This window comes from Aotus nancymaae, unplaced genomic scaffold (assembly GCF_030222135.1).
Source record: "Aotus nancymaae isolate 86718 unplaced genomic scaffold, 86718_ANA_hifiasm-v0.15.2.pri h1tg000029l, whole genome shotgun sequence".
Classification (NCBI taxonomy): Eukaryota; Metazoa; Chordata; class Mammalia; order Primates; family Aotidae; genus Aotus; species Aotus nancymaae.
The window spans coordinates 15,808,697-15,828,240 of NW_026988442.1; the positions used below are offsets into that span (position 1 = coordinate 15,808,697).

Genomic DNA, 19,544 nt, shown 5'->3' on the forward strand with positions numbered 1-19,544 from the left:
TCCTTTGCTATGCAGAAGCTTTTTAGTTTGATGCAATCTCATTTGTCTATTTTTGCTTTTGTTGCTTGTGTTTTTGGGGTCATACCCAAAAAAACATGGCCCAGGCCAATGTCAAGAAGCCAGATCATGATTTGTAATACAATTTCCCAATAAAATGAACAAGGGTTCTTTGGAAAATGGTGGAATCTAGGACTAGGGCAGGAAATACACAGGACGAGTCTAGAACATATTTATTATAATGCCACAAAGTAAGGAAGAGCTGGGGGAGGGGTGGGAACTACTTTATTAATATGGGTGCATATCCAAGGGACGTGGGGGCCAACTACAAGATTTTCCAATGCCAAAGCTGGAAAATTTGAACAACAAAATAAAGCAGTATTGGATTATAACCAAAAGTACAAAATAAATATCTATGAGTGCATATTGATATAAATGAATGAATAATAAATTAATACATGGAGGAGAAGAGACAAATCTCCCTGAAGAATAAATTTCAAGCAATTTATGTAGATACTCTGTCTTAAAGAAGAGAGCCTAACTCTCTACTTCTTAAATGTGGGCCACGCATAGGACTTCCTTCCAAAGAGTACAGTATGGCAAGAGGGGAATGAAGTACTTTACAGTGGAGAAATCTAAAACATAGCCAGATCATCAAGGCCAACATCAACAGTAAAACATTGTGTTGATAGTATTGTCCCTTGATGGAATGTGATGAAAATGTCACTCTTCCTCTGTGGCCATCCTTTCAATATCTTATAACCCCAGTCTAATCATGAGAAAAGCATGAGACAAATTCTAACATTGTGGCATCCCACAAAATACTCAATGAGTGTTGGGCGTGGTGGCTCATTCCTGTAATCCCAGCACTTTGGGAGGCTGAGGTGGGCAGATCACAAGGACAGGAGTTCAAGACCAGTCTGGCCAATATGTGAAACCCCATCTCTACTGAAAATATAAAAATTAGCTGAGTGTGGCGGTGCACGTCTGTAGTCCCAGCTACTCAGGAGGCTGAGGCAGAAGAATCACTTGAACCTGGGAGGCGGAGGTTGCAGTGAGCCAAGATTGCACCACTGCACAACAGAGCGAGACTCTGTCTCAAAAAAAAAAAAAAACACCTCAATGAGTACCCTCAAAACTGCCAAGGTCATCAAAAATGGCCTGAGAAAATGCCACAGCTAAGGGAAGTCTAAAGAACCCTATTATCAAACATAATGTTGTATCCTGGATAAGATGGTGGAATAGAAAAAGGGCATTAGGTGAAACAGGAAATCTAAGCAACTCATTGATCTTAACTAACAGTAATGTATCAGTCATTAATTGTAACAAAGACATACCAACGTAAGATGTGGGAAACTGGGTGTGGGATACCTGGGGACTCTCTGTACTATCTTCTCAATTTTTCTGTAAATCTAAAACTGTTTTAAAAAATAAGACCACCAGGCTGGTCACAGTGGCTCATGGATCCAGGTGGATCACCTGAGGTTGGGAGTTCGAGACCAGCCTAGCTAACATGGTGAAATCTCATCTCTACTAAAAATACAAAATTAGCTGTGTATGGTGGCACACACCTGTAATCCCAGCTACGCAGTAGGCTGAGGCAGGAGAATTACTTGAACCCAGAAGGTGGAGGTTGCAGTGAGCCAGGATCATGCCACTCTACTCCAGTGTGGGTGACAGACTGAGACTCCATCTCAAAAAAAACCCAAAAAACAAAAAAAAGAATCCAAGGCTGGGCACAGTGCATCACATCTGATCAAGCCCAGGAGTTCGAGACCAGCTTGGGCAACAAAGCAAGACCCTGTCTCTACAAAAAATTAAAAAGTTAGCTGGGCATGGTGGCATTTGACTGTGGTCCCAGCTACTTGGGAGGCTGAGGTGGGAGGATTGCTTGAGCCCGGAGAGTGGAGGCTACAGTGAGACATGATTGTGTCACTGTACTTCAACCTGGACAACAGATTGAGACCATGTCTCAAAAAAAAAAAAAAAATGCAGTTGTGGGAGGGAAGGCAGTATGGATGACCATGCTTGGCTATGAGTGGATCACCATGGAAGCTGGGTGGCAGGTGCCAGAGCTGAATGAGAGGAGGAGGAGCAGTGTGCTGGTGCAGTGGTGGGGCCGTAGAAGGGCTTTCCAGGAGGAGCAATGGGCCTCAGCACACCTATGCCTGCAGAGGGCTGTCTCCTGAAGCCCCATGTGTGGTCATTCAGCATCTGGGAACCTGTTCCTACTAAGCCCTCTCCTCTGTTCCTCCATCACTATCTCCAAGGTCATCCTTACACCATTCTCATCCTGTGTTATGGTGGGCTGTGCATGCTCCTTCCCTCCCCGACCCCTGCTCACACCAGCCTGTGTGTCCTCAAGGCCAGGAAGGTCAGCCCAGTACTGTCTGGGAGTCCCAGTCCCTAGCACGGCCTTCTGTCAATGCTGATTATTTTTTAGCTCTTAGAAAGTTCTTCCTTTTGTTTAATAAAATATTGCTTCCTGCAGCTTTAAACTAGCTCCTCTCCTCTCCCTGCCCTGTCCCCGCAAACAGAAGAAATCCACATCCTTAGCATGTGATGCCCTTAGGTATTTAAAGAATGCTGTTTTGTTTTTCATTCAGCATTTATGCAGCTAGGCACAGTGCCAATGTTCTGTCAACTATATTCATATTCACGCTGAGGAGCCTCCATTCCTTTGGTCATTCTTCATGGGGCCTAGTTTCCAGCCTTCCAGCCCATTGCTCCTCCTGGAAAGCCCTTCTGCTCGCCCCACCTCTGCACCCACACACTACTCCTCCTGCCACTCAGCTCTGGCACCTCCCTCCCAGCCTCCATAGTGATCAGCTCACAGCCAAGCGTGGTCACCCATACTCCCCCTGTCCCTACTACTGGATTCATTGTTTTAGTGGTCTTATTTTTTTGGAAAACTTTTAGATTTACAGAAAAATTGAGAGTACAGAGAGTCCCCATATGCCCCACACCCAGTTTCCCCGTTACTAACATCTTACATTAGTATGTCTTTGTTATAGTTAATGAAGGCAGTGTCTGCTTCACTTCAATTTGTTAATGTTTTAGAGTAAGGTGCTCAGAGCTGAACACAGGGCACCAAGGGATGCTGAGGCCTGGGCAGGATGGAGGCACGAGGTCAGGAAAGGCCTTGCTTGCTTTGGTAGGCAGTGACAGGAGGAGAGGCTGTGTCAGGAACAGGAACAACAGGGTCTGTTTTGTCCAGGCCCTGCAAAGCTGGTACAGGGAGTTAGGCCTTGATTTCCTAGAAGTCCTAGAAGGCTTTGGGTGGAGACTTAGCATAAGGACTTGGCTGCTGCTTCCCACTCGGGGCCAGTACATAAAAGACCTTCAACAATTTTCTTTGTGTGTGTGATAGAATCTTACTCTGTTGCCCAGGCTGGAGTGCAGTGGCACGATCTCAGCTCATTGCAACCTCTGCCTCCCGAGTTCAAGTGGTTCTCCTGCCTCAGCCTCCTGAGTAGCTGGGATTATAGGCACGTGCCGCCATGCCTGGCTGATTTTTGTATTTTTAGTAGATACCGGCTTTCACCATGTTGGTCAGGCTGGTTTTGAACTCCTGACCTCGTGATCCACCCACCTTGGCCTCCCAAAGTGATGGGATTATAGGCATGAGCCATAGTGCCCGGCCAACAAATATTTATTAATGTGACCCCTTTGAAGAAAATGTCTGTGGATGCCTCCGTGAGGTGCCTGTGCTAGCACTCTGAGCTCCCTGTTTTGAGGCCCTGGCTCCAGTTGTAGGAGAATGAGAGTGGTAACTGCTGTTCCTGAACCCTCCCCTCAGAAGGTGGGTCACATCATCCTCACTCTTGGGAGTAGCAGAGTGGAGCTGAGTCAGCCCTGGGAACAGCAGAGGTTGGGGCCTAGGGTAGAGGGACCCAGGTTTTGAGCCAGGAGATATAGGAGATCCAACTTCTCCAGGGAACAGGCAGGCTGAGGCCTCTGAGGTGTCAAAACTGGGCAGGCCAGAGCCATGGGCAGTGCAGAAGAGAGGTGGCAGGCGGGGCTTCTTATTCTCATTTTGCTTCTAATAGTTAGCTGTGTGGCCTTGGGCAAATCACTTTTCCTTTCTGAATCTGCATCATGAGAAAATGAGGAGATTCATCTGGGTGAGCTGTCACCTGTAAAGTTGTGTGGCTCCATTTGGGTCATTCATTGAGCAGACATTCTATGAGCACCTACCATGCTTCAAGCATGGCACAAAGTGCCGGTGTGGCTGAGTAAACTGACCTAATTCCTGCCCTCACAGGGCTTATGATGTGGTCCAGACAAACAGTAAACAGGTAACTAGTAAATACATAGAAAATTACAAATTGCTGTTAGGAATGGAATAGAAAGCAGGTGGGGTGGGGAGGTTCTTAAATGGAGTGGCTAAGGGAAGGCTGCTCTGAGGAGGTGATGTTTAAGCTGAGACCTGAATGATGAAAATAATAAACTGTGGGGCTGGGCACAGTGGCTCATACCTGTAATCCCAGCACTTTGGGAGGCCAAGGCAGGAGGATTGCTTGAGGCCAGGAGTTCGAGACTATCCTGGGCAACATGGTGAAACCTGCTCTCTACCAAAAACAAAAATAAAAACAAAACTGAGCCGGCGCACACCTATGGTCCCAGCTACTTGGGAGGCTGAGGAAGGAGATCACTTGAGCCCAGGAGGTTGAGGTTGTAGTGAACTACAATCATGCCACTGCACTCCAGCCTGGGGACAGAGTGAGACCTTGTCTCAAAAAGAAAAAAAAAAAAAACCTGTCAGAAAAGTGTTCTAGACAGAGAATCAGCAAGTTCAAGGTCTGAGGCAGGAGGGAGAAGGCATGTTGAGGAGATTGGAAGAGAGGGCAGGGTGGCTGGAACAGAGTAAGCAAGGTGGCAATGACATGAGGCTGAGCTGGGCAGGCCTTAGGAGGCATGAGGAGATTTATTTGATCCTAGGTGCTTTGGGAAGCTATTTGAAGCATCTAGCCAGAGAAACAACTGACTCCAGTTCGAGGTGGCTGAGAGAGTAAGCAGGACAGCAATGCTCCTGAGTGGATCCCTGGGTTCAAGGTTGGGCTCTGCCACTTTATGTTTCGTTACCTTGGGCAAGCTACTTAACTTCTTTGTGCCTCAGTTTCCTCATTGTAGTTGCTAAAAGCACAGACTCTGAAGACAGGCCACCTGGTTCAAAGCCAAGGTTTATTGCTTTCATGATATGTGATGTTGGACAATTTTCTTAACCTCAGCATCCTTACCTGTAACATGAGAATAAGAATGGGAGTCAGCTCATCGGGTTGTGGTGAGGGTTAAATGGGTCATAGACACAAAAGCTACAAGAGGGCCTGGAATTTAGTGAGCGTTCAATAAACGTTAGCTGGTGCTATTATTACGATTTCATCATCATCGCTATTGTAATTATAAGATACATGATGTGGATAGGTAAATTTCCTCTCCTGAACCTCATTTTCCACATCTGAGGATGATAATCCCCACATCCTAGGATGGTTCTAAGGGGTAAATTCATATATATATTTCCTCCCCAGAGTAGGAGCTGGCTAAAGAGCAGCCGTTCCGGTTTCTGTGCAAGGCCTGGAATTGGCTAGGAGGCTCTTCATGGCCGCTGTACTCAACATGAGAGACACACGAGGTGCTTCCCTCCCCATAGCACCCTCACATGTGCCATCTTTCATAGACCCTCAGCAGCTTCATAGGAAAGGTGGCATAGCTCCAGCCCAGTCTTGCCAAAGAGAGACAAGACCAGGGCTCAGAACACCCAAGAGTTTGTATGTGGTCATATTTCAAGGTCTAGAACCCAAATGGTGGAGGTGGGGAGGGTTTTCCAGATCCAGCTTCACATCTCCTTTCAAATTCAGAATCCTTTGGAGACATGTGGCAGATATTCTCACCTCCATTTCACAGGCAAGCAATGGCCCAGGAGGTACTGCATGCCCCAAATCACATAAGTACTATTTTGAAATATGGAATCAATCTAAGTGTCCATTAACAGATGAATGGTTAAGGAAAATGTGGGACATATACACAATGGAATATCATTCAGCCATAAAAAGGAATGAGATCCTGTCATTTGCAGCAGTGTGGATGGGACTGGAGGCTGTTATGTTAAGTGGAATAAGCCAAGCACAGAAAGACAAATATTGCATGTTCTCATTCATACCTGGGAGCTACAAACTGGATCTCATGGAGATAGAGAGTAGATTGATGCTTAGCAGAGGCTGGAATGTGGAGGAAGAGAGGGAATAAGAAGAAAGAAGAATATACATATATTTATTTCCAGTGAACTATATGCTTAAAAGTGGTAAAGATTACCAGGACCAGCTCAGCCGTAGAGACCCCCACCCAGGCGGCGCTGAAGGCATTAAGAAGCAGACACCCAGATAGAACAGCGAAGTGGGACTATCCGGGGAGGTGGGTAGGGGGGTGGGCAATAGGCTTCTGAGCTGAGAGCCTCAGGGGGCTGACAGTATTCCAGGCTGAAGGCCTCAAGCAGATTCTGACCCACATAGTTATTCTCTCTGAACAGATGATTATTATTAACAAAGAGGTGTTCTGTGTTTTCTCATAGAACCAAGATAAACTAGTCAGGCACCTGGTGCCTGCTTACCACTGATCAAGGACAAACCAGAAAGTATTCTCCATGAGGGAGCCATGGGGGCAGGGTCACATATCCCATACTTAAAGAATTGTTTTAACTGGTGTATGATATACATATACTGTCTTGCCACTTTAGAATGCCCCAAGTAGTTTTCCACTTGCGGGCAGAGTCGGCTAGATTTTCCTCCTCATCGTTCTTCTTAGCAAATGATATATTTTATCATACACTCACCATTTCTCAACAAAAGATGGTAATTAGATATGTATATTGCACCTCAACCACAGCAACTTGGATCCAGGATTACTCCCAACCCCATGTGTCCTCTACAGAGCAGGCTTCTTGGTTTATGGCCCTTTTTCTTCTTAAGCCCAGCACAGCTGGCATTAGTGGCTCTGGGGCCACTAACGTTTCCTGCACCTGCCCCTCCTTGCCTAAGCCTTGAGAGGCTGAAGAGTGAGCACTAGATTGGGAGTTAAGCAACAAGGATTCTAGTCCTGGCTCTGCCTGTCCCAGGGTGTCTCCTTAAAAAGGGGATTACACTCTTCATCAAGGAAGCGAGTATGCCTGTGGACTTCCATCTCCCTTCCACATAGAACAAAGTAGGAATTCAAGCTGAGGAGCAGGAGGGCAGCTCGAGCTGGAGAGAGGAGGGCCTGTGGCCACTGAAGTCTGTGAGGGGTGGAGGAGAAACAAGTCTTCAGTAAAAGGTGCGGTGGGTGGCTGCAAAGATAAGGTCTAGAAGAGGACTAGCTGTTTGATTTTTTTTTTTTTTTTTTGAAACACAGTTTTACTCTGTCACCCCAGGCTGGAGTGTAGTGGCGCAATCTCAACTCACCACAACCTCTACATCCTCGGTTCAAGCGATTTCCCTGCCTCAGCCTCCTGAGTAGCTGGGATTACAGGTGCCCACCACCACGCCCGGCTAATTTTTGTATTATTAGTAGAGGTGGGGTTTCACCATGTTGGCCAGGCTGGTCTCAAACTCCTGACCTCAGGTGATCTGCCTGCTTCGGCCTTCCAAAGTGCTGGGATCACAGGTGTGAGCCACCGCACCCAGCCTGTTCTACTTTTTTTGAGACAGTTTCTTGCTCTGTTGCCCAGGCTGGAATGTAGTGGCAGGATCTCAGCTCACTGCAACCTCTGCCTCCTCAGCTCAAGAAATCCTCCCACCTCAGCCTGGGCCTACAGGCATGCACCATCACATCTGGCTAACTTTTGTAGTTTTTGTAGAGATGTGGTTTCACCATGTTGCCCAGGCTAGTCTCAAACTCCTGGGCTCAAGTGATCCACCTACCTGGGCCTCCCAAAGTGCTAGAATTACATGTGTGAGCCACTACACCTGGCGCCTAGCTGTTTGACTTTTGTTGTAAGTCCTAAGGAAGAGAAAACAGGTTTATCTGACAAAAAGAAGAGCTGTAATTGGACGTTGGGGAAAACTTGAGAGCAATAGTGGCATCAATAGATTGCTGGAGTAGGTGGGACAGTGGGTAATGTGATTTAGGTGCTCTTGTAATTCCAGCGTCAGAGGAATTCCATGTCATGTAGCAAAAAGGGCCCAAGATTTCTCCTGCCTGTCATTTGCTCAGTGATCCCAGATAAATTCACCTCCTGTTTAAGGCCTTCTTTTTCCCATCTAGAAAATCTGCGGGCAGACCTGGCCAGTCTCTGAGGTCTAACTTTCTGCAACTTTTCCCTAGGGCCTTCACCAGATCTTCCTTCCAAAGGGTGAACACGACACCCGACCCTTCATCCTGTTGAGCCTGGGAAATGAGATGATACGGATAAGGAAGGAAAACTTTTATAAACTGATTGACAGTGATGATGAGATGATAAACAAGTTGTTAAAACTCAATATTGCATACCCCAGGTCAGTACTTGAAATGTACGTAAGTCCCATCAGGTGAAATGAACAATTTTTCATCTGTTATTTTAGTAAAAGAAAAAATATAATACCTAATGCTGACAAGGGTGAAATGAAACTGGGAATTGTTGGTACAGACTAGGTAGGCTCAACCCTTTTGATAACAATTTTAGCATTACATTTCAAGGGCTATAAAACTGTCCCGACACTTTGAGACAGATATTGATCTGTGAATTTACAGAGTCAAAATACTGAGAAACCCCCTGCATTAAGATGTTCAGTGCAGGGCTGGGCATGGTGGCTCATGCCTATAATCCTAGCACTTTGGGAAGCTGAGGCAGGCAGATCATTGGAGGTCAGGAGTTTGAGACCAGCCTGGTCAACCTAGTGAAACCCCATCTCTACTAAAAATACAAAATTAGCCAGGTATGGTGGCACATGTCTGTAATCCCAGCTACTCAGGAGGCTGAGGTAGGAGAATCGTTTAAACCCGGGAGGCAGAGGTTGCAGTGAGTGGAGATGACGCCACTGCACTCCAGCCTTGTCTTAAGAAACAATAAGGCTGAGCGTGGTCGCTCACACCTGTAATCTCAACACTTTGGGAGGCTGAGGCGGGCAGATCACCTGAGGTTGGGAGTTCGAGACCAGCCTGACCAACATGGAGAAACCCTGTCTCTACCAAAAATACAAAATTAGCTGGGTGTGGTGACATATGCCTGTAATCCCAGCTACTCGAGAGGCTGAGGCAGGAGAATCACTTGAACTCAGGAGGTGGAGATTGTGGTGAGCCGAGATCACACCATTGCACTCCAGTCTGGGCAACAAGAGTGAAACTCATTCTCAAAAAAACCCCCCAAAAACAAACAAACAAAAAACAGTAAGTCCGGGCATGGTGGCTCATGCCTGTAATCCCAGCACTTTGGGAGGCTGAGGTGGGTGGATCACCTGAGGTCAGGAGTTCGAGACCAGTGTGGCCAACAGAGTGAAAGCCTGTCTCTAATAAGAGTACAAAAATTAGCTGGGTGTGGTGGTGGGTGCCTGTAATCCCAGCTACTTGGGTGGCTGAGGCAGGAGAATCACTTGAACCCAGGAGACAGAGGTTGCAGTGAGCTGATATTGCACCATTGCAGTCCAGTCTGGGCAGCAAGAGTGAAACTCTGTCTCTAATATAATAATAATAATAATAATAATAAACAATAATAAGGCTGGGTGTGGTGGCTCACACCTGTAATCCCAGCACTTTGGGAGGCCAAGGCAGGTGGATCACCTGAGGTCAGGAGTTTGAGACCAGCCTGGCCAACTTGCTGAAACCTCACCTCTACTAAAAATAAAAAAATTAGCTGGGTGTAGTAGCAGGTGCCTGTAATCCCAGCTACTCGGGAGGTTCAGGCAGGAGAATCACTTGAACTTGGGAGGCAGAGGGTGAAGTGAGCTGAGATTGCACCATTGCACTCCAGCCTGGGCAACAAGAGCGAAACTCCATCTCAAAATAAATAAATAAATAAATAAAATAAGATGTTCATAGCAGCCATATTCATAATAGAAAAACAATGATAACAACATTCATGTGTGCCACACTATGGGGATAGTTTACAAAATTGTGGTGTATTCTTTTGATACAACATAATTGTTTCATTTAAAAAATGGTAAGCTTAATGGCTCTATAATAGCAGGATAAAATGGGTGATATAATGATACTAGAAAAGGGCAGTAGAGAATTGTACATGTGCTATGCCCCTGCCTTTGTAAAACACTTATCTGAGAGAAACCTAGAAGGAAATAAGCAAAAATAAGAATGCCTGTGGTAATAATTGTTTTCTCTGGAAGGTGAGACTAAGGGGTACTTTCTGGTTATATATTCCTTTCATGTTTGTTCTTGCAATGCAAATCCATTGCTTTTATTTTATTTTATTTTACTTATTTTTTTGAGACAGGTTCTCACTCTATTCCCCAGGCTGGAGTGCAGTGGCATAATCATGGTGTAGCCTGTATAGGCTACATAATCATGCACTGTAGCCTTGACCTACTGGGCTCAAGTGATCCTCCCACCTCAGTCTCCCAAGTAGCTGGAACTATAGACATACACGACAATGCTTAGCTAATTTAAAAAATTTTTTGTAGAGATAGGGGTCTCACTATGTTGCCCAGGCTGGTCTTGAACTCCTTAACTTAAACAATCCTCCTGCCTTGGTCTTCCAAAGTGCTGAGATTTAGTTTTATAATTATTAAAAATAAATAGGTATTTTGAAAGAGTAGATAAATTTTACTTTTTCATAGTGTCCAAATTTTCTAGAGTGAATGTTAATAGTTTTATAATAGGAACAAATAACTTTTTAAAATGTAAAAATTGGCCGGGCGCAGTGGCTCATACCTGTAATCCCAGCACTTTGGGAGGCCGAGGTGGGTGGATCACAAGGTCAAGAGATCAAGACCATCCTGACCAACACAGTGAAACCCTGTCTCAACTAAAAAATACAAAAATTAGCTGGGCATGGTGGCATGAGCTTGTAGTCCCAGCTACTCGGGAGGCTGAGGCAGGAGAATTGCTTGAACCCAGGAGGCGGAGATTGCAGTGAGCCAAGATTGCGCCACTGCACTCCAGCCTGGTGCCTGGCGACAGGGCAGGACTCTGTCTCAAATAAAATAAAATAAAATGTAAAAATTAATGTATTGCCCAGACCAGTGGTCTCCAAACTGTTTCACCTCATACTGCTATTACTTAAAAGTGTTCAAGTATGTACTCCCTGGTATGCATATGTTATATAAATAACATGTTAATTTATTTTTATTATATCTACATATATTACTGTACTTATATATATTATAAACATATAAAAATAGATCTCTTAAAAGAATAAGAGAAAGATAAATATAAATGAAATCCAGGCCAGGTGTGGTGGCTTACGCCTGTAATCCCAACACTTTGGGAGGCCGAGATAGGCGGATCACGAGGTCAGGAGATCGAGACCATCCTGGCCAACATGATGAAACTCCATCTATACTCTACTAAAATACAAAAAATTAGCTGGGTGTGGTGGTGCGCACCTGTAGTCCCAGCTACTCGGGCAGCTGAGACGGGGGAATCGCATGAACCCAGGAGGCAGAGATTGCAGTGAGCCAAGATTGCCCCATTGCACTCCAGCCTGGTGACAGAGCAAGACTCTGTCTAAAATATATATATATGTGTGTGTGTGTGTGTGTGTATACATTTATATGTATATATGTGTGTATACATTTATATGTATATATAAATGAATATATATTATATATACATACAAATATATATATATATGAAATCCTACTGTTCACATACTCTAGTAGATCTTGTACATCTCCCTGGGTGACACATTTCTCCACCCCAACTTTGTTTTGTGTGTGTGTGTGTGTGAGAGAGAGAGAGAGAGAGAGAGAGAGAGAGAGAGAGAGAGACAGGGTCTCACTCTGTCATCCAGGCTGGCATGTTGTGGCTCCATCTCAACTCACTGCAACCTCTGCCTCCCAGGCTTAAGTAATCCTCCCACCTCAGCCTCCCCAGTAGCTGGGACCACAGGCAGGTGCCACCATGCCTGGATAATTTTTTTGTATTTTTTGGTTGAAATAGGGTTTTGCTATGCTGCCTAGGCTGGTCTCAAACTCCTGAGCTCAAAGGATCCACCCACCTTGGCCTCCCAAAGTGCTGGGATTGCATGAGCCACCGCTCCTGGCCTCCATCCCCCACTTCGGGACCACCAAGCTGGACTTCTGCAAGTCTTATCATGGGTTCCTCTCCTTCAGTCTCCTCCCTGCTGGATTTTTTCTACACACTGTGTTCTTGTTAAAACCCTAATCTAGTTGTGTTAAACTCCTGCTTGAAACCTTTCAGTGGTATCTCACTGCCTATAGGATAAAGTCCAAACTGAGTGCTACCTCAATGACCCACCCCTACTCAGGCCCCCTGCAGCATCTCCTGCGGCCTCCAACCCACTCCAGCAACCCAGGTGGGTTGCCTGCTAGGTGCTGCACATACCTTGCCTTTGCCAGTGCTGGCTCTTTTGCCTGAAATGCTAACCCCAGTCCTGCCCTGACCCTTTGTGATAAATTCCTGCTCATTCTGTAAGATTTGTCATCTTCAGCAAACCTCCTCAGACTAACATCAGTTTGGGATAAGTACTCCTTTTCTGCACACTCATAATATTCTCTACACCGCTCTGTCATTGACTGTATGATGTTGTTGTATAGTTACCTGTTTGCACAGCTCTTTCCCTCCACCTGATTAAATGCTTCAGGAAGGCAAGGCTGTGCATTATCCACCTTTGGTCTCTAGCACCTGTAACAGTACCCAGCATGCAGCAGGTGCTTAATAAATTTTGGCTAAATGTGAATGATTGGGCCATACTCATTGCAGAAAATTAAAAAACACTGAACAGCGAAAAAGACAAAACCCAAATCATTTGCAGTCCTCCAGCAATCCCAGTTAGCATTTTCTGTATTTCCTTTTAGTGTTTTTCTTCACTTCATGGATATGTACCAAATGTGCATTTATCATCATGCTCCGTTTTCATAACAGAGCTCATACTTCTTACACAATTTTGCATCCTCTCTTTTTTCTTTACTTGCAGTGATATTGTGATCAGACATGGTTTTGCCAGCAGGTGTGGGAAGTGAGTGATTGCAATGGTAGAGAAAGGGGGTATGAAGGCAGGCAGAGCTGCAGGTGATTCCAGCCCCTGGCCAATAAGCACACAAAAGGATCTCACATGAGCTCTTCATGACCTTGGGCAATGTGAACTCTTCATGACCTCCTCTAGGCTTCTGACTCCAGTCAGCAACACAAAAAAATTAGGGTAAATCAGTGTTTTTTAAAGTATGGAACATATTCCACAGGAGGCTTACAGGATGACTTCAAGCAGCTCACAGATTGACATTTTTAGTTTTAACAGTTAGGTATTTACTTATGTGAATTAGAAAAAGCAGCATGACTAGCTTACTAACCCTGTGATCTGACAGATCGAGTTGCGTAAGACAAAGTTAAAGTAAATGTTTAAGTAAAAGAAACTGAATAGATTGAAGGAAAATCAATAGTAAATTTAAAGAGCAGATAATATAGGGCCAACTGGGGCAGTCTTGTGAGAAAAACAAGCCGAGAAATACTGGTGGTTCCTTCTGGTTCAAGGATGCCACACTTCTCTGATTCCTGGGTACTACCAAAATAGGAAATGGCCATTCAGACCTACCACTCAAAAAAGGGTTTAAGGAGCCTTAGCTCCTTGCATAATGCCTGGCTTGTGATGGGGATCAGTTAATAACTGTTGAATGGAAATTCAGAAAAGGTTTACATAGACTTGAGTGGGGGCAGATGGAACACTCAGCATCCGCCTTGCTCAGTCAGCATTTGCAGCCCTCATCTAGAATGCTGACCCACAGAATTCGGTCTTGTTCATTAATCGTTGAACTCATGGCTTTCTAGACTGCTAAAGCAGGCAGAAAACATATCCATTATCTAGCTTAAATCCCTCACATTTTAACCGAGGACTCTGAGGTCCTGAAGATCATAGAGCCAGTGGCAGAGGAAACTGTTAGGTGAATAGCGCAGGCTGGATATCCTGAAAATCACCCGTACGGAGCGCAGGGGGGCCACGAGAGATAGGACACATGGCTGCATCCACAAGAAAGTCAGGAAATCTCCCAGGGCCAAAGTGAAGAGGATCACTCAAAACAGGCAGATAATGTGAACTAATGCTGGGGATTGCCCAGGTGAGCTTAAGGGCATCATGGGCTGATTTTTTTTTTTTTTGAGACAGTCTCAATCTGTTACCCAGACTGGAGTGCAGTGTCACAATCTCAGCTCACTGCAATGTCCACCCACCAGGTTCAAGTGATTCTTGTGCCTCAGCCTCCCAAGTAGCTGGGATTACAGGCGTGCACCATCACATCTGGCTAACTTTTGTATTTTTAGTAGAGACAGGGTTTCACCATCTTGGACAGGCTGGTCTCGAATTCCTGAAGTGATCCGCCTGCCTGGCCTCCCAAAGTGGTGGGATTACAGGTGTGAGCCACTGTGCCTGGCTATGGGCTGATTTTTTAAAGGCTGAAAGGACAGATGCAACTTTCAGTTCAAGTAAGACAGGGGATTGGAACTCAGACCCCTGTGTGAAGCCGAGGCTACCCTGTTCAGTGAAAAAGTAGACTAGAAATCAATGTGACCATCAGCATCAGGAAGTGACATGGAGTCTGGTCTGGCTTAGCTTAGTATCTAGGTTAAAAAAAAATCTCTTAGGCCGGGCGCAGTGGCTCACACCTATAATCCCAGCACTTTGGGAGGCTGAGGCGGGTGGATCACGAGGTCAAGAGATCAAGACCATCCTGGTCAACATGGTGAAACCCCGTCTCTACTAAAAATACAAAAAATTAGCCGAGCATGGTGGGGCATGCTGGCAGTCCCAGCTACTCAGGAGGCTGAGACAGGAGAATTGCTTGAACCCAGGAGGCGGAGGTTGCGGTGAGCTGAGATCGCGCCATTGCACTCCAGCCTGGGTAACAAGAGCGAAACTCTGTCTCAAAAAAAAAAAAAAAAACTCTTAAGAATTAGTCATCACATGATTGTCCCTCCTAGGTTTTGATGAATCCCTTAGCCTCACCCCAGTTTCTATGTTTGTGAAATGGGGTGGTTGTGAAAATTAAATGAGTTAACAAATGTAAGGTGCTTGACACATGGTAAGTTCTAAGTCAGAGTGAGATGTTGTTATTTATTATGTAAGAAACTGGGAGTTAATGGAACTTTTTAAGTGAGGACTACCCAGTAGTGTGCTCATGGGTGTTTAACAACCAGCTCTCCAAGGTGCGGGAGGAGGACCCTGGCTTGCAGTGTTTGCTGATTTCTGTGGTGTAAATATTCCCACCATGGCCAATTTCATACTACCAACCTGCTGCTGCAAGCATGGTGTTGAGAAAAGGTGCACACGGTCAGCTTTCGTGAGCGGGGCGGAAGCTAGCTTTGTCATATTGCTGACTCTACAGGACTAGCTTCTGGCCATGCTGACCTCTGGGTTTTTTCTTAAGCCAATCTCTATGGATCAAAGTTGACTTTATCTTTGTCGATGTAATCTGGCTGGAAGAATGTTCTGACTTGTTAGTGATGTATTCAGCTTATCTACTTAGGTAAGGGAGTACAGGTGAGTTAATTGAAGTTTAACACCTCCTTGCTTTGCTGTGGTCTCAGGAGGCTTCAGTCCTTCTTCCACCTTCCTCAGCCTTACTTGCTATGAAGGGAGAGGGCAGGGTGGAGCCAGAGCACCATAACCAGTCCAAGGTAGCCACAAATCTACTGCATGTCTCTATAGACCTGCCTGTTCTGGACATTTCACATAAATGGAATTGGGCAATATGTATATACCACACTTTATTTATCAATATAAAATGATTAATGAGCTATTTTACATTCTTTTGTTGTTCTAAGTCTGTGAAATCTGTTGTGTATTTTACACTCACAGCACATCTCTAATTCAGACTGGCATTTCAGGTGCTCAGTAGCTACATGTGGCCCATTGCTGCTACATGAGACAGAACAGGCCTAAGTGAAGAAAACTGTGGAAAGGGAAAGGGGCTGAGGGAGAGTCCGGGAGGGGCAGAGAAGCAGGATGAAGCACCATGCGTTTAGGGAGGGGAGAGTGGCAGGAGGCAAGGCTAGAGGGGCAGGACTGGCATGAGAACCTCGGCTTCTGTGCCTGCCCTGTAGTGATGAAGACATGTGCCAGAAGTTCCTCCAGGAGAACAGCTGGAATGTCTTTCGGAAGGATCTGTTGCAGCTGCTAGTGAAGCATCGCCAAAGTCCACCGTTCACCCCAATCCGGCCCAAGAAGAAAGGGATATATGACCCTAGGTCTGTGGTCCTGAATTTGTGCAGCATCAACAAGACGACTAAACCTTGTTATCCCATTTTTAAGGCGCCCCAGAAATACCTGCCCCCATTGAGGATTGTCCAAGCCATCAAAGCACCTCGGTACAAAATCCAAGAACTCTTGCCTCAGTATAAGAGTGCAGGGGTCCTTTAGGATAAATAAAGGATGGCAGATTGGCCACCTTGCTTTCTGAATGACCACCATGGGAGTTGTGGGACTTGGAGGAGGGGGGCCTGGAGGGCTGAGCTGTGGGTCCAGGGAGGTATTTGGGGGACAGCAGTGGGGGCATAGTCTCCCTTGATGCTTTAGGGCTGGGCTGAGTGAATGGATGGTCAGAGGCTGGGTGTGGTTGGGTAAATCACTGGGGTTGGTCTCAGGGTAGGAGGGTCTTATCTGATGAGCTGGATGTGGGGAAGGCTCAGATCAAAGTGGTCAAGACTAGGGTTGCAAATGCCTTCCAAGGCCAGACAGGTCATCTAAAGGAGTGCAGCAGCAGGGCTGGGAAGGCAACAGGGAGTGGTGAAGATGCTGGGCCTGCTGTATAAGTTCCCTATCCAGATGGGGAAGCTACCCCTTAGCCCAATCACTTGCTGCCCTGCCAGAAAATAATGCAGGCCTCATATTGTCAATCTGTAGATTCTTCAAGAGAATCAAGAAATTCAATATTTTAGATGATTCCTACTGGTTTTTAAACACGAGCAACTAATTCAGATTGTTTTTAAATAGTGTCAGACAAACCAAACACATATGTGGGCTATGTTGGGCCTACAGGTGGTGGGCTGGATTCCTGTCAGAGTGAAGTAAGGCTGTCATTAGTTGGGAGGAGGGTACAGGAACCAGAGAGATGCTGATGGGGCAGCCTGACAGGAGCAGGCATCAGGTCCAGGATGCAGAATGAACAACTGTGATAGAGGAGGTGGGGACAAGGAGGCCGCAGAGTTGGAACTAAAAAGGGCTCCTCATTCTCTCTGCTGGGTCCTTAATCTGGAGCTGCTCATCACTGATCTGCGCCTAGAACTCAGGGCTCCTTTCTCCAGCAGCCTCAGCACCACAGACCAAGTGCCAGACACCTCTTTTTCTTCAGGAACCCCATAGGTTAGCTTGAGAGCACTGAGGAGCCTGGCGGAGGCCATGACGGCACAGGAGCCTGCCCACTTCCAAGTCACCCACCCTGTCCCTGGCAAGGCATAGACTCTGAGAAATGCCTGGGCATCAAGATGGGCACCAGGAGCTCTGACAGTCCCAGATGTGCTTCTGTCTCACTGGACCCTCTTGAGCACTTTGATTCCTTTATCTGTACCTCAGTTTTCCTAGTGGTGACATGAGCAAGTTGGACAAGATCAATGGCTTTCATGAATGGGGGTGAGTATAGTTTGAAAAGCATATTCAACATTATAGTTTTGTTTGTTGTGTTTATTTTATTTTTTGAGATAGGGTCTTGCTCTGTTGCCCAGGCTGGAATACAGTGGCATGATCATAGCTCACTGCAGCCTTGAACTCTTGGCTCAAGCAATCCTCCTGCCTTAGCCTCCAAAGTAGCTTGGAGTACAGGTGTACACCACAATGTAGGGCTTATTTTTGTGTAGGGACAGAGTCTTACTGTATTGCTCAGGCTGGTCTCAAACTCACGGCCTCAAGTGATCCTCTCACCTTGGCCTCCCAAAGTACTAAGATTACAGGTATGAGCCTGATACAATTTGGCTGTGTCCCCACCCAAAATCTTAACTTGAATTATAATAATCCCCATGTGTTAAGATCGGAACCAGGTGGAGATAATTGAATCATGGGGACAATTTTCCCCATATTGTTCTCATGTTAGTGAGTGAGTTCTCACAAGATCTGATGGTTTTATAAGGGGCTTCCCCATTTGCTCAGCTCTCATTCTCTCTTGCTGCTATGTGAAGAAGGATGTGTTTGCTTCCCCTTCTGCCATGATTCTAAGTTTCCTGAGGCCTCCCCAGCCATGCAAAACTGTGAGTCAATTAAACCTCTTTTCTTTATAAACTACCCAGTCTCAGGTATGTCTTTATTAGCAGAGCCACTACACTGGGGCTGTTGGTTGAGTTTAAAAGAAAACTGTTTTCATGTTGCATACCTGAAAAGGAGGAGTATGAAATTTTTATCTCTGAAGGGGATGTGGATGTAAAGGGTAAAGAAGCAGTGGACTAGGCCAGGTGCGGTGGCTCACACTTGTAATCCCAGCACTTTGGGAGGCCGAGGCAGGCGGATCACCTGAGGTCAGGAGTTTGAGACCAGTCCGGCCAACATGGTGAAACCCCGTCTCTACTAAAAATACAAAATTAGCCATGCGTGGTGGCGGGCACCTGTAATTCCAGGCTTAGGAGGCTGAGGCTGGAGAATCACTTGAACCCGGGAGGCGGAGGTTTCAGTGAGCTTCCGAGATTGCGCCATTGCACTCCAGCCTGGGCCACAAGAGTGAAACTCCAACTAAAAAAAAAAAGCAATGGACTTATGGATCTTCACTTCCCTGATAGCTCCAGAATCAAGAAGTCAGGGATGTCTGCAGCAGTCCTGGAAAGGTCGACTGTGACTGACAAGGACAAGGGGTCACTGTTTTGGGACCAAGGAAGTTGGGGTGTCTGACCATATTTAGGTTTTTTTTTTTTGCATTTAGGGCTGTGGCTCCAAGATGACGGTGTGGGCTTCTTGTTCATCCATTTGAAATTTATTTATTTATTTTTGGAGAGAGTCTTGCTTTGTTGCCCAGGCTGGAGTGCAGTGGTGCATTGTCAGCTCACTGCAACCTCCGCCTTCCAGGTTCAAGGCTATTCTTGTATCTCAGTCTCCCAAGTAGCTGGGACTACAGGTGTGTGACACCATGCCCAGCTACATACCTGACTACTTTTTTGAATTTTTAATAGAGATGGGGTTTTGCTATGTTACCCAGGCTGGTCTCAAAATCCTGAGCTCAGGTAATCTACCTACCTTGGTACTTCCAAAGTGCTAGGATTATAGGTGTGAGCCACCATGCCCAGTCTTGAAATTTATTTATTGAGCACTGCAGAGAGAGTCAAAGGAGATAAGATACATTTTTGTTGCCTTTTATTTTCTAGTCTAGGGGTCAGCAAACTCCTTTTAAATTTTATGTTTTTAAATTTATTTTTGAGACAGGGGGTCTCTCTGTCACCCAGGCTGGAGTGCAATGGTATGATCATAGCTCACTACAGCCTCAAACTCCTGGATTCAAGCG

General features: G+C 45.8%; 1 protein-coding gene across 2 annotated transcripts in view; it reads left to right on the forward strand.

Moving 5' to 3' along the window:
* CNBD2 (cyclic nucleotide binding domain containing 2) overlaps positions 1 to 16,541 on the forward strand; it is a 67,528-nt gene extending 50,987 nt beyond the window's left edge. For both annotated transcript variants that reach the window (XM_012455085.3, XM_064382355.1), the window contains 2 exons: positions 8,293 to 8,462; positions 16,171 to 16,541. In XM_012455085.3, the coding sequence (XP_012310508.3) occupies positions 8,293 to 8,462; positions 16,171 to 16,486 (486 nt within the window). In that variant the 3' untranslated portion in view covers positions 16,487 to 16,541. The remainder of the gene's footprint in view (positions 1 to 8,292; positions 8,463 to 16,170) is intronic.
* The last annotated feature ends 3,003 nt before the right edge of the window (positions 16,542 to 19,544 follow it).